This window comes from Brienomyrus brachyistius, chromosome 19, assembly GCF_023856365.1.
Source record: "Brienomyrus brachyistius isolate T26 chromosome 19, BBRACH_0.4, whole genome shotgun sequence".
NCBI lineage: Eukaryota > Metazoa > Chordata > Actinopteri > Osteoglossiformes > Mormyridae > Brienomyrus > Brienomyrus brachyistius.
This window is the reverse complement of record NC_064551.1, coordinates 7,736,246-7,750,865: the sequence shown is the minus strand read 5'-3', so window position 1 is coordinate 7,750,865 and position 14,620 is coordinate 7,736,246. Positions and strand designations below refer to the sequence as shown.

Sequence of the window (14,620 nt, the reverse complement as noted above, 5' to 3'; positions counted from 1 at the left end):
GATGCTTGCTATAGATGAGCCGGCGGCGACGGACGCCAGATCTGTGTCACACTGTCGACACTGCCCTCCCCGGTTCCCTCACCTTCATCGCCGTATTAGAAACTGCGTGTGTCTGAAGCCGCTGAGGTCTTTAGCTCAAGAGTGAAACGGCAGCAGCCTTTTTTTGGGGTATTGGACTCGCACCTTTACGGGCACAGACCTTGTTTGGTAAGCTCCGTGCGTAACGGCATTGAGGTGTGAGGTTTGTGTTTTGCAGTGCTGCGCAGTGTGAGTGTGAGGGAGGCACACTGGGAAGCAGGCGGTGCCATGTGACTTTTCATAGGCTCGTTCTGGGCCAGTGCCAGATGCGTGATTTTATTTCATTTTCCGTATTTAACTTCTCCATTATTCTCCTTCCCTCTAGTTGCCTTAATGAGATTGAGGGTTTTTTTCTTTCCTCTCCTTCCCCCCCCCCCCCCCCCCCATTCCCCCCCCCTCCCTCTCTCCCTGCTTCTCTCTCTAGCCTTGGTGCTGTTGCACAGCAGAAAGCTTTGAAAGAGATCCCCTGTTTATGTTCGAATCCCTGCAGAGGGAAGGTGGAGTGAGGATATGGTGCCCCCGGCCCCGCCCCCGCCCACCCGCTGTCCCCATGGCATGTTGCTTTGGTTCACCCCACTCTGCGCTCTGTTTTCGTTTCAAAGGCCGGATGGGGGCGGGGGGGCGTGAGAAGTAGGGAGCCAATGACGGCCACAGCCTGACCTGGAGGACTGGGCCCCAAGCGCGCACACTGCCTACCGCCTCCCCAGCCCTCCCCCTCCGATCGTCCCCTCCCTCTCTCTCTTTCTCTCTCCCTTTCCTAGGGTATGAGTCGCAGCCTGTATTTTTCTCCTTTCTCTCTATGCTTCTGCTGAATAATGCCAGTTTAAAAAAAAAAAAAAAAAAAAAAAAAGTAAATCAATGAAAATGGAAAAAGTGCATAGATATTGTGCTTCACACACATGCAGGCCAGGAGCGCCACTGCTTGTGGGCAAACGTGACTTTGCACTCCTGTGCCAGAAAAACACCCCAGCTATCGAAATTCAGGGCCCCCACAGTGCAGTAGCAGTGGCCAGTGTTTACTTTTGGCGGAAGCTGGGGGAGGCTGACAGAAAGGGTGTGAGGTGGGGGCCAGATATTTCCAGCCAAAAGTCCGAGGTATTCATGTAGTTTCCCGGCTCGTGACCGAGACTGAGAGTGAGCCTGTACTTCCAGTTAACCTTGTTACACTGGTACTGCCGCTGCAGGCGGTCTGCTCTGCATGTTATCGTGTTATGAAACATTCCCACTCGTAAAGAGCATTCGTCTTTGAAGGAATTGCGTAGTGAATCTGTACTTTAGCAGGATATTGATGTACGCTTTGCTTGTTATTCCAGCTGTAAATTTATATATTCGTATAGCTTGTAATTGTACCATTACTTGTTTTTCAGCTGATTTATTCTGTAAAATGATTTGAGTAACTTGAAGTCGCACCAGTGAACCCCCTGATGTTTCTTAAATTAAAAAAAAAACAATTGCTTGTGTAGAGTCCCCCCCCCCCCCCCCCCCCCCCCCGATATCCGTTTTCAAGCCCATTAAAAGCCATACATGACTCATTATAATATATCGATCTGACGGCTATTTTTTAAGCTGTGCTTCCATGCCAGCCTGTGGTTTGCAAACACCATGTTGCATATTTGGGCCCCCCCCCCCCCACCTTTGCACCATGGTAATACATGCCAGACAGGGCTTCGGTACCAGGTGCCCGTTTTTCTCCGGCTGATGGGACTTTCCGAAAGAGCAAGAACCTCAAACCTCAAAGTGTGGCAGGTCACCAGGGTTAAAATTTCCTTAAAGGAAAAGCTGCGATGACGATATGACTTACGATAAATATTGAAGTGTTCATATTAACTATGCATCTTCGACATCTTCTGCTTTAATAGGTGCACTGCTACCATAGACCCCAAACATTTAATTGCCCATGCCCACTGAATAAAGAAATGTAATACAATTTTATCATGCTTTTATTGAACGAATCATACATGAATACCATCCATCCATCTTCTAAACTGCTTATCCTAGTGGGTCTGGAGCCTATCCCGGAAGCAATGGGTACGAGGCAGGGAACAACCCAGGATGGGGGGCCAGCCCATCGCAGGGCACACTCACTCACCCATGCACTCCTATGGGCAATTTAGCAACTCCAATTAGCCTCAGCATGTTTTTGGACTGTGGGGGGAAACCGGAGTACCCGGAGGAAATCCCATGACGACATGGGGAGAACATGCAAACATCCACACACATGTGACCCAGGCGGAGACTCGAACCAATTAAACTAATTGAATAAAACATTAATACAAATAAAACATTGCCTATAAGAAATTAATTTTATTCTCTCTTGCTCCCTTTAAAAAAAGTTCAGCAACACATCCTTTGAAATACAACTTCAGTAATTAAATATAAATTAAACCTGGCAGTTTATGCCAAATTTAATGTTTTTGTTTAATGACAAATGACTTCATTACAGTCATCAAGGACCTGAACTATCAAGCTGAATATACAATAATCTAATAAAACAGGTCTGTTAAACCATAATATAAATTAAATGTAACTGATTTTTTAATAATAATTAATTGACATGGCACCGATCCCACTATCCGTATTGAGCCAATACCAGCAAAAATGCGGGATTGGATATGGGGGGCGTAAGCCAAAAAAATTACTGAAAATGATTTAATCATTAAATTACAATGTATAAATAATAATATGTGATTTTAATTAGTTTAAATCTTCTTTGTTGTTAAAGCCTCACTCACATGCTGTCTTTGTCACAATGGATTCTTGTGTTTCTTGCAGTAACTTTTAAAACTTTTCAGTGTCGTTAATTTAGCATTTTTACTAATGAGTCCAAAACATAGTACTCCCGGTGCATAAAGCAGCACAGGACCGTAATCTAGATGGTGTGTCATTTCATATCAAGATCTCTTTCATAGAATACAAAGTAATTTGTCATGCAAAGTGTACGGCACAATACTGTTTAGAAATTGGTAATAAATAGACTTTTTATGTCATTGTTCAGGCTAGCAGACTGCTTTGGGTTGAGGTTGAGGGTGCCCAAGTATTATTTGTGATTTTTCACATTTGCAGGAACCATTAACCCCCTCGAATGTGGAGGAGGTCATTTCTGTACTTTATGCTGAAAGAGGAAGAAAAAAGTAAAACTGCAATGTATGCAAGGCTACTGCTGACTTTCCTTATGCCTGAACACAGCAAAAATTATACTTTATTTAGAGGTCTTCAGACATGTAATCTTTCTGAAGTTTACTTAATTACTGCTTAAAAGTTTTTCCTCTGCTCATTTGTATATTTTGTACTGAAGACTTGGATACTTTTTGGCTAGAAATGGTTAGTCGAGATATGCAGTGATATATTTTTTATTATATTTAATTTTTCAGCAGATTGCACAATTAGCACTTTTTAGTAATACTTCTGTTGTTACTAAATAAAACAAAGAAGCAGATTTTGTGTAAACCATGTTGGCCGCAGATTTCTTCCTGTCCTGTAGTGGCATAGCTTTTGTTTGAGCAGCATGACCATTGGATTTTCCTGTCCTTAGTTATTCGAACAGTGTTGTCACAACACTAAATGCAGATAGTTCGCTGTGTTTATTGAAATGTATTGGTACGTATCTTATTTAATGCTTAGTTTTTCATAAAGGGGAAAAAATATCAGATTGGTACTGTGGTAAGCAAATACTCAAAATTTCTATATCGGGATTGGACCAGAAAAAAAATATATATTTGGCCATATCTAATGAATAAAACCACATTCATTAAAACACTGGTAAACGTATTTCATACCTATTTGACGGATTGGGTATCGGCTATATGTGACCAATCCACATTCAATACTTATGTAGTGTATATAAAGAGAGCTCCTACTTCTTGGTAAATTGATTTGTGCAATCAATCGCAAAACAGTACTTTCCTACTTTAGATGTTTTGGTGGCATTCAAGCTGAATCCTAATGCTGCCACTCAGTCCAGTCCACTAAGTGGGTGTGAGTGCAGTGACTTCTGCCAGCTGTGACACCATGTGCATACCCTTTGCAGCAGGAGGAATGTAAGAACGCTGGATAAGGGTTGGACAACCTAGAAGTATTGCATGCTTTTGGCAACAGCTAGTAGCACAACAATTTGCAGTCTTTGTTAAAACAAAGTTTTGAGAGGTGGAAGTAGCATTTACTGGGAAATCGTGATACACGAGGGGATGCTATCCCCAGAAAAATGTACGTGACGCTATTGAAAGTGGAAGAAATTCTAGGTCATTTTAAGCATTCGGTATTTGCGTATCCTCGCTTGGAAGATAATCGAATTTAACTGCAAATGCCTCAAAAACACTTAAAACGATGTACAAACGAGGTGGAACGAGGTTAGTGCATTCCGTATGTTTCTAGTAACCTAATTAAAGCTTTTAATGCATTTTTTTCATTTGTATTTACTAGTTTAAAAAATATTAATAGGGTATTAAGTATGAATATGTATATGTTACATATTATAAAAAATATTAAAGTAAAAATAGCTCTTGTATTGGTTTCGGTATCAGCCGTTGTGTATTGTAATCAGATCGGAACTGACAAAATGTTGATCAGCCCATCCATAGTATTTTATATATGACAATAAATAAAACTTGTTGCTATATGGAGTCAAATATAGGGTAATAATCAATAAAACTGTTTCCATGCTGAGTGTGAATGTGTGGCATGTGTAAATAAAATTATTTTTCTTATACATGGCAATGGGTTGCGATACATTTATCACGATGACTATGAAAATATGATTTATCGGTCAGCACTGCTAGCCATAACCTGTATAAAATGAAAATGCAAATTTATACCAAAACAGGCGTGGAAATGGCAGAATAAGGTCAAAGAAATACCTGCTGACCCCTCTATCTTGTGCTTCTCTCTGTTCCGCCTCCTTTTCCACATGCCTGATTTGTGCTTTATGCATGATCTCAGGTCAATTGGCCCTCAAGCCACCGTTGACTTACACACAGTTGATGAGTAATTAGGATCACACCATGCTTTGGCGCTTATTCGCTTGTTGCCTGTTGTGGTGTATAAATTGTAGCCTTCAGCAGTATGTGGGACTTTCTGATTGTTCATGAAACTGATGCGGTCTGTTGTAGAAAAGGCAGCAATGTTGATGGAGGATGACGTGCAGAAGAGCGACGTGTCGTCCAGCAGCCAGGCCCTAATGGAGAAGGAGGCCCTGGGTCCTCTTCTGCTGGAGGTCAGTGGGGGGTCTCTGTCTGATATGCAGTAATTATATCTCTGTGCTGCATTAATCCACTTGGGCGGCTCACATGCCTTTTTAAACCAACCGGCCTTAGGTTGTAAATATAACTGTATAAATGCAAGTTAACTTCATTGTAACAGCATTGAGGTGTTACACTGGGAAATAAGGCAGTGAGGAAGAAGGCTCATTAGCGTAGAACCTGGATCATCCATAGGAAAAATTCAGCTGCCTTCAATGTAAAAAGGAAATGTATGTTGCCGTGTAAAATAAGGAAACTGCAGGGAGAGTTTGTGGGTTGATCTCAGTCTTTGTGTGTGTGGTTCCCCCAGGCCTTGGATGGCTTTTTCTTCGTGGTGAACCGCGAGGGCCGGATCGTCTTCGTCTCTGAGAACGTTACGGCCTACCTGGGCTACACGCAGGAGGAGCTGATGACCTCCAGCGTCTACAGCATCCTGCACGTGGGCGACCACAATGACTTCGTTCGCAACCTGCTCCCCAAGAGCCTGGGTAAGCCGCCCCCCCCCCCATCACTTTGAGGTGGGTAGTGACGACATCCACATGAGGTTTGGAACATTAAAACTGTCATGCTGGAGTCTGTAATTCTGGCCTCCGCTGAATTTGTTTTCTGCCAACCAGCCTGGGATGACTAAATTAATTAGTAAATCTAATTGTTTAATTAATAACTGCTGAGAGAGAATGTCCTGGAACCCTCACCAGACAGGCTACACATACAGTTAACGTGGCTCTCTTAGTGCACAGAAACAGACAAGAGGGCCTTCAGTGCCGTATATGTTTTGGATAACCCCCCTGCATGCGTTTTCCCCATCTACCCCCATTCACCCGAGCAGTGAACGGGGTGCCCTGGCCACAGGAGAGCGCACGCAGGAACGGTCACACCTTCAACTGCCGGATGCTGAAGCGGCCGCCGGACGAGGTGGACTCTGAGAACATGGAGGCACGGCAGCAGTACGAGGTCATGCAGTGCTTCACCGTGCCAGAGCCCCGGGCCATACACGAGGAGGGCGAGGGTGAGCCCCCGAACAGCCCGCTGTCTGCTTCTCCTCAGGCGCCCAGGAAACGTCTCCTCTTATGACGTCATCACATTACTTACTGTATATACAAGCGTTTTTTTTGATTGCCATGTCTTGTTTGTGAAAACCTGCACGCCATTTATTACATGTGTCCCACCAGGCTGGTACTTAAGTGCAGCCTTAATCTGGTTTACTGTCTATGGTGAAGGATGTTAGCTACTTCAGCGACCTCCTCAACCCCCCTCATCCCTTTCGTCCGCGCAGACCTCCAGAGCTGCCTCATCTGCATCGCCTGTCGCTCCCCTCGCCCCCAGCAGATCCCGGTCAACACTGAGTCCTTCATCACCAAACAGGACCCCACAGGTAGGCTGCCGTGCGGCGGGTTATCAGGAAGGCGATGAGGGAATGAGCCCGGGATCGTTTTCTTACCGCCGGTATCTCTGATGGTGCTGGAGGTCAGCCTGTAATGATCAGAATGACTGTCATTCCCTGTTTGAAGTTTCAAAGTCGTTTTTGTCTCATTCACAATTGTGCTTGGTATAATGTGCAGTGAAATGCAATATTGCGTAGCTCTAGACTATAAGCATAACAGTAGTTTTAAATATCTGTGCTGTTAGTAACATTTTGTAATAATTTATGAAGTTTCAATCTTTTTGATTGTCCTGTCTGTTTAACTATCCATATATTCTCGCCATGAATATAGTCCTAGTTGCTGGCATGGTGCTAAATGTCAATTTAACTAAAATCTGTAGTGTACAGTTGGTAGGTAGTGCCAATAAATAAGCACTGACATGTACACATCGTCCAGTCGAAAGTTGAGTGGGCCGCAGCACTGGCCGTGCAGGTCCTAAATGTCCTTGTGGGATGTCCCTTTGAATTGACTCCACAACTGATACAGTCACATTGTGTGTTAACGGAGCATCCCCCCCCCCACAGGGAAGATCATCTCCATAGAGACAAGCGCACTGAGGGCCACAGGCCGGCCCGGTTGGGAGGACCTGGTACGGAAGTGCATCTATGCCTTCTTCCAGCCGCAGGGGAAGGACCCATCCCACGCCAAGCAGATGTTGCACGAGGGTGAGACTGCAGGGCCTAGATACCACTGGCCCGGGCCATGAAGGACGGAGCCAGTTATTAGCTTAAAAGCCAAGGATCATTTCTGTGGCGTACAGGACAAGCGTGGTCAGTGTAAAGTGTAATTTTGACCTGTGCCACTACAGCTCTGTGGCGCCATCTGTTGGTGTGGAGATAGATATGAGGGGCGGTGGTATAAAAGCTGGTTGCCTTAAGCTAGGAGAGAGCCTGGAGTTGTCGTTCTGAGCATCTTTCCATGCATTTGTGTGTGCGCTCAGTGATCACCCACGGCACGGCCATCAGCCCCGTGTACCGCTTCACCCTCAGCGACGGAACCACGCTCAGCGCCCTGACCCGCTGCCGCTTCTGCTGCCCCCCCCAACCCCGACGTGCAGCCCTTCATCATGGGCATCCACACCATTGACAGGTAGGGTGCCCACCAGCAGACCGTGTCCATCATACGCATCGCCAACCTCGTGCCGATAATGGGGGCCATGTGCTCACTGGGACCTGTGTGCCTCTTACAGGGAACACAACACTGCTATCTCTCAGGAAAACACTATCCCCAGCCTTCCTCCAAAGCACGGGAGTCCGACTCCTGCCCAAACTTCCCGCTCCCCTGCTGTCCAGCCCAGCAGTGACCTCAACCAGGCCGCAGGCCTCGGCCTGCAACTTAACGGCGGTGGCAGCGGGCCAGCCACGCCCACCAGCCTTTCAGCCGGCTACCTGACCCCCAACAGAATGTGCCCTCAGCAGGTCAACAGCCCCTCTCCTCTCAGTAGCCCTTTGGGGGCGACCCCTACCTCTTTCATGTCCCCCAGGCCGCCACGGGGTAGCCCTGGCCTCGGGGGTAGTCCGCGGGTACCTGGGAACCCTTTCTCGCCCTCCACACCCGGCCTGCACTCCCCCGCGGGAGCAGCGAGTGGAAGCGGAGGTGGCCTCACTCGGCAGTTATCGGGCTGCGAGGGGACCGGGGCGTCCCTGGGCTTCTCCACTCCCTCACCACGACCTCAGAGGCAGGGTGGCACCCCAGCCAGCTCTCCGGTGCGCCCCCCTCCCGCCAAGCCGCCCGAGGGCCCCCCCGAGGATGCCGCTAAGGCCCTGCCATCGCTCGGCAACCCCAAGCTGCTGAACCAGCTCCTGGACAACGGTGCTGCTCGTCCAGCCGAGCGTGTCTCGTCTGCGGCGGCGTCACCCCCCGGTGACCGGCTCGTGCCCGGCCTCCCACAGCTCGCTGACGGAGCGTCACAAGATCCTGCACCGCCTCCTACAGGACAGCAGCCCTACGGAGCCCAATGAGGGTGGGTCTGACCCGGGCCTGGCCATTGGTGCCACACACAAGGACTCGGAAATTAAAAAGGAGAGGCCCGCCAGCCCCACTAGGGAATCTCAGGATCCGCCACAGGACCACCAGCTGCTACGCTTCCTCCTGGACACGGACGAGAAGGACCTGGAGAACCTACCACCACCGTCCCTCCTCTCCCTGCAGACAGTCCGGGTCAAGACCGAGGTTAAGAGGGAGGGGACCTGCGGCACCAGCAGCTCTCCAAAGCCTGGAGACCAGCCCGCCAACCCGGTACAGACCCCCCAGTACCTAGTGTGATGGGCTGTACCGCCCTGTTACTACCAGCTGACTGTCGCTCCCCCCCACACATGCGGTACTGACATTCGCCCTCTGTATTGTAGTTTTCCGCCGCTGACTTGGATGCCTTGAATCAGCTAGTGCCCCCGCCGCAGAGGACAACTCCCGTGGCCAGGCAGCCAGAGGACCCCGTCACATCCCAGCCGCCAGAGACCAACATTCCCAAGGGTGTGAGCATGAAGCAGGAGCTGCCCAGCACGCCGAGCCGCGGTAAGAGGCCTGACCGGACCGGATCATGCCGGCGGGAGGAACCTCCCGGCTCCCACTCTGTCTCACAGCGCCTGTCTGCCGCTTCTCCTGCAGGGTTTGGCGACGGCTCCGTCTTCCAGCCGTCCTTCGAGTTATGCAGCCCATCCACCCCTAGTCGGGGTCAGCCGGACCCGTTCCAGCCTAGCAAAGGTGGCAGCCCGTTTCCGGACCCAGCTCACGGTGCGCCTTTTGGCGGCGGCGATGCAGGTACCCGTCACTCCTCCGGTTCTGTCTTCCACTGGATCGCACCAGGTTCCTCCGAGCTCCTCGGTGACATCCTGATCCCAGAGGACCACGGCAATTCCTGGCGTTCTACTTTCAGACAAGTCGGCCTTTTTATTAGCCTCATTAGCCTCTGAGTGGCTTCCTGAAGCAGAGACCGCAAGGTGCAGTGCTTTTTGGGACCCAGAATGCCGTTCACTGTCTTTCCTTCCTCCGCAGGGATGTCCAAACTGGAGCTAACCAGCCCCCAGCCATTCACACCAGTGGGTCTGACGGAGCCCATGCCATTTGACGTGGCCATGGGTGGGGCTCCACAGGCTCCTCTGCCTACTCAGGAGTGCGTATGCCTACCAACTGGCCTGGCACTGTGGATCGGGGCCTGGCACGCGTGTCTCAGACTCCATCCTCTCTCTGCTCCGCCAACTTTGCAGGCAGTGCACCCCCAGCACCTTGGATGACATGCTGTGCCCTCCCACCACCCCAGAGGGACGCAGTGACGAGAAGGCCCTGCTGGACCAGTTAGTGTCCTTCCTGAGCGGCACGGACGAGAGCGAGCTGGCTGAGCTGGACCGAGCACTGGGCATCGATAAGCTGGTGCAGGTGCATTGTGGGTCGTGGGTGGTGGGTCACAGCTGAGGGTGTAGTTGGGATTGTGGGTTTGGTCTGGTCTGGAGTGGGGTAGGGGTGTGGTTGGAGGTAGAAGGCTGCACGGGAATGGAGAAAGCGATAATACTGCGGATATCCACAGTAATCTGGGGGAATGGGAGGAGAAAATTACGTTTCCACAGTAACAGCTGGAATGGAGATGATCTTTACGGTGTTCCCGCAGGGATGGTTATAAATTGTATGGTAACACCACGGTAATGAGATTGCTCATATATGCATATTCTTACGTCTGCTATATTAGTTATAGTCGTTTTGTTCTGTTAAATTATTTGTTCTCACCCCAGCACCAGCTGGTGCTGTGTAGCCTGGGCTGTACAGGGCAGCTGAAGAATAATTTGTTTAAACACATGAGGAATGCACTACTATGCAAAGTGTTTCGATAATCTCAAATGAATTGTCTCCCAATAAAATGTTTTGATAATTTGGTTTCAATAATGCAAAATAAATCTGTTTGGGGGGAAAAGTGCCAAGTCAGTAATTTAATAATTGTGATATTTAATTTACCTTTACGTTATATTGGTTTGTTGGCGAACATGAGGATGGGGTGGAGATGGGGATAGATATCATTCCTGTGCAGCTCTCTAGATGGAGGCTGGGATTTAGAATGGGATGGGACAGCAAAATCAGTGTTAGACTGGGCTGTAATTGTTATTGTTAGGTTAATGTTGGGTAATAAGTCTTTGTACTAAGTATGCAGTAGTGATAGTTGGTAAACAGCCTGCATGTCCTTTCAGTTTTTATGGGGCTAATGCTGTTTTTTTTTTTTACCTTCCATGCTTAGTTACCGTGAGAAACCTGGTGTAGTTACAAGGGCTGTGTGCTATGGGAAAAATCTTCATCTGTACTTTCCCGAAGACAGGAAAGGAAGTGGCACAGTGTAAAACATTTGTAGAGCCTAGCGAACTGTACGACGGCACAGTGACGTTACATCAAAACGGCCCCCCGCCTGGTATCCCTCATGGGTTGCCATGGAGTGGTTGTCATGGGTACTGACTGTACCAGAACTAAGCAGCCATGTTGTTGTCAAGTCACCTTATTGTCATGTCACACACAGGAAATGAAATTCAACGGGATGCAGGCAGCCAGGACAAGATCAGTTGGGCAGGAAATATTGTGGGGGGGTGGGGGTTAATTAAAAATACTTGACAGTACACATAATTATACAATAACAACAGAAATGAAATGCAAGGAATGTAGGTAAGCAGTGGAGCAGGACAGTGCATGCAGACAGTAGACTGCAAATGGACAGACTAATGTCAGTGTTTTGGGGTAGGTGGGAGCCTGATTGACATGGAGTGGTTATCATGGGTCCTGGAAGGAACAGATGAAAAGACTGGTGGTGATGGTAGGCTGAATGTGCCAGAACCTTTTTCCAGATGGAAAGGGGCTGAACAGGCTGTTTGTCGGGTGCGATGGGTCACACGTGATGGTGTTGCTGTCATTTTCCCAGGGCGGCTGCCTGGACCCCCTCTCCCAGCAGTACCCTGCCCAGCCCCTGCCCTCCACCCCCATGCACATGGACCCTAAGCTGCCTGCGTACCAGCCGCAGTTCCCCATTGGCTCCTCGCAGTTCCCCCAAGACGTGAGCCGCCCACAGCAACAGAGCATGAGTTTCTGTTCGCCTCGCGGGGCCTTCCCCGGGAACATGGGCATGGCGCTGAGGCCAGGCTTGCCGAGGGCGCAGGGGGTGCCCAACCAGCTCAGGCTGCAGCTACAGCAGAGGCTGCAAGGCCAGCAGCAGGTGAGACAACAGCACAGGTTGCCATGCCGCAGGGTGCAGTTCTCTCAACCTCCAGTAGAATCTTTATAGTACTCAATCCTCTTCCTGGCCTGAATCTCTATGGTTCTCAATCCTATTCCTGGCCTGAATCTCTGCGGTTCTCAGTTCTGTTCCTGCCCCCCCCCCCCCCCCCGGTGCCAGGAACAGAACTGAGAACCAGTGATATAGTACCATAGGAATTGTATTTAACATGCCATTGAAGTACTTGTTTGTAATGAATTTTGAGCAGTTTGACATCATTCAAGAATGCAAGAAATATTCTGAAAACGAATTGTGCAGAATATTTGTGAATTTCTCTGAAATGGCGATACAGAATGAGTGACAGCCTGCCACACTGCCCTGTGTCCCCGTGCTTCCCTTCCAGATCGTGCACCAGAACAGGATGGCGGCCATCGGCCAGTTCCCAGGGACAGGGCATCTTGCCATGGGCATGCGACAGGGCATGCAGCAGCCCCAGATGAACTCACAGGTGTGAAGATACCGGGGCCTGAATTTTTTTTAAGTTTTTTTTTTTTTTTTGCCTCATTTGTGTGTGTATCAGTTGTGTGTTTACCTCTGTAATGGTGGACAAGATGGGATATGACAAAACTACCCTATTTTACCCCTGGGATGAGTGAAGCACTGCTATTCTACTCCATTCTGCTCTACCAAGGGACACATAATTGTTTATCTCACAGTCCTCCTGACTTTTTTTTTATGCTGCTGTGCAGTTTTTTTGAAGCAGCTCGTATCTCAAGGCAGCAGTTATGAAGTTTGAGAGGCTCTTACTGTTGTCTTGTACCTGCTGTTGCAACCTTCCATCAGCCTGTTGTCCAAGTAGATAAAACTTTCCGTGTTAATAAAATAGGATATACGCAAAACATAATCCCTCATAGGTTGACTAAAGCCTCAGCATTTAACTACCGCTCCACCTACTGGCCTTCATGTGAAATGCAACTCACCATCCTCCTATTTTTCCAGCCCCCGCTGAATGCGCAGATGATGGCGCAGAGGCAGCGGGAGCTCTACAGCTTCCAGCATCGCCAGAGGCAGCTCCTGCAGCAGAAGGCCATGCTGATGAGGCAGGGCATGGCACCAGGGCCTATGGGGGGTCCCCAGGGCCCCAAGGGCCCCCAGCAGCCTCAGCAGCAGCAGCCTCCACAGTTCGCCTACCCCACAGGTTACAGCCCCGGGCCAGGAAACCCTCCAAGCTCACCCGGCAACTTTAATCCCATGGGAGGGGTACCGACGGACCCCAAGATGGGCAGCAGGGGGCCTGTGGTGTCCCAGGGTATGATGGGAGGTATGCAGGGCCAGTTTGGTGGCGTGGTGAACTCAGCGGTACAACCCACCCCCTTCCAGCAGTTTCCAGGAGCAGGTGAATCTGCTGTCTTGCTACCAGTCATTTTTTATGCACCATCAGTAATAATATTATCACATTTTATTGCTTGGAACAAAATGACCTTATGAGCACTTAAAAAATATTAAAATGTTTTCTTTCACGGGTATTAGTGTTCTCTCACACAGGTCACCCACATATTTCTGAAATGAAAGGGGTAAATATTTACCTTCTGCTTAATGGGTAAAGGTGTTACACCTCATGAGCAGCAGTGTTTGTTCTAATGTTGTTTACTGTGCACATGGTCTGAAATTAGCGCCAGACCATCTGCCGAATGTGGGCAGGTTGGCCGTCACTAGCTGTGTTGTGTGAGTGCCGTGAAATCGAATCGCGCAGGTTGGAAGTAAGACTCCTGCCGAGGTCTTCGGGTCTTGCGTTTGCTGGGTGGTTCTAGTCGGGTGTGGACTGAGAAAGAGCCGACGCGACAGAACCAACAGCCGGGAGTTCAGATCTTAAAAAGAAAAGAATGTCCGTTAAGCAAAGCCACAGAACGGTATTAATGAAGGAGGAAGCCTGGTGATGTCATTGAGATCCTAAGAGAGCTTATTGCCACCAGAGTGCATGACACTTTCCAGATTTCATTTTATAAGCCGCGATTGGGTCAGATATATTGAAATTGGAGCCTTAACTCTTTTGTGAAATTATTAAGCTGTATAAAGTATGGCCAAGAATAATGTACTATTGAATGAAGGAATTTAAGGAACTATTGTGATGTGTTTTTGGGTGAAAATCAGATGCGCATCTACAGTCAGTACAACCTCTAGAGACAAAAAATAAAAATTTGTTTTAATCAACAATTTGTGGTGGACTTCAGTTGAGGTTGGGGCACTGAGACGATCCTGTACACGTTTCACAGATCAAGAGTACTTCTCTTTTAATTGTTTCCTGTTTTTATTGTTTTACCTGTTATGCATGAAAATTAATCGCTACAGAACTTAATCTCCAGAATTGATCATTTGGTCATTTCAGGGAAAATCCAGCAAAGCACATGCTAATTACTGATCATGGTCCTGCAGTGTGGTTCAGCTGAGTTGTCTTTTCGTGCAGGTATGACCCAGCAGGGGGAGCCACCTTTTGCACCAGCCCTCAGCCCAACCAGCCCCCTCCTCTCACCACAGATGTCTACGCCGCAGACACCTCTGCTCTCGCAGACCCAGCCTTCTATGGGCTACCAGTCGCCTGACATGAAGAGCTGGCAACAAGGAGGCATGGGGAACAACGGGTATGGCAGCAATGTAGAAAGTCTGGGGGGGGGGGACATGTCGTCAACATTAAACAGTGCAAA

General features: G+C 48.6%; 1 protein-coding gene across 1 annotated transcript in view; it reads left to right on the top strand.

Annotated features, from left to right (window-relative positions):
- The window catches only part of ncoa1 (nuclear receptor coactivator 1), a 42,216-nt gene that overhangs the window by 20,642 nt on the left and 6,954 nt on the right, over positions 1–14,620 (top strand). The window contains 17 exon segments of the mRNA XM_048985021.1: positions 5,184–5,287; positions 5,623–5,800; positions 6,142–6,321; positions 6,589–6,687; positions 7,261–7,401; positions 7,677–7,771; positions 7,773–7,825; positions 7,926–8,591; positions 8,593–8,974; positions 9,085–9,250; positions 9,344–9,496; positions 9,731–9,848; positions 9,943–10,111; positions 11,628–11,918; positions 12,322–12,426; positions 12,918–13,314; positions 14,383–14,557. Coding sequence (XP_048840978.1) covers positions 5,184–5,287; positions 5,623–5,800; positions 6,142–6,321; positions 6,589–6,687; positions 7,261–7,401; positions 7,677–7,771; positions 7,773–7,825; positions 7,926–8,591; positions 8,593–8,974; positions 9,085–9,250; positions 9,344–9,496; positions 9,731–9,848; positions 9,943–10,111; positions 11,628–11,918; positions 12,322–12,426; positions 12,918–13,314; positions 14,383–14,557 — 3,472 coding nt within the window.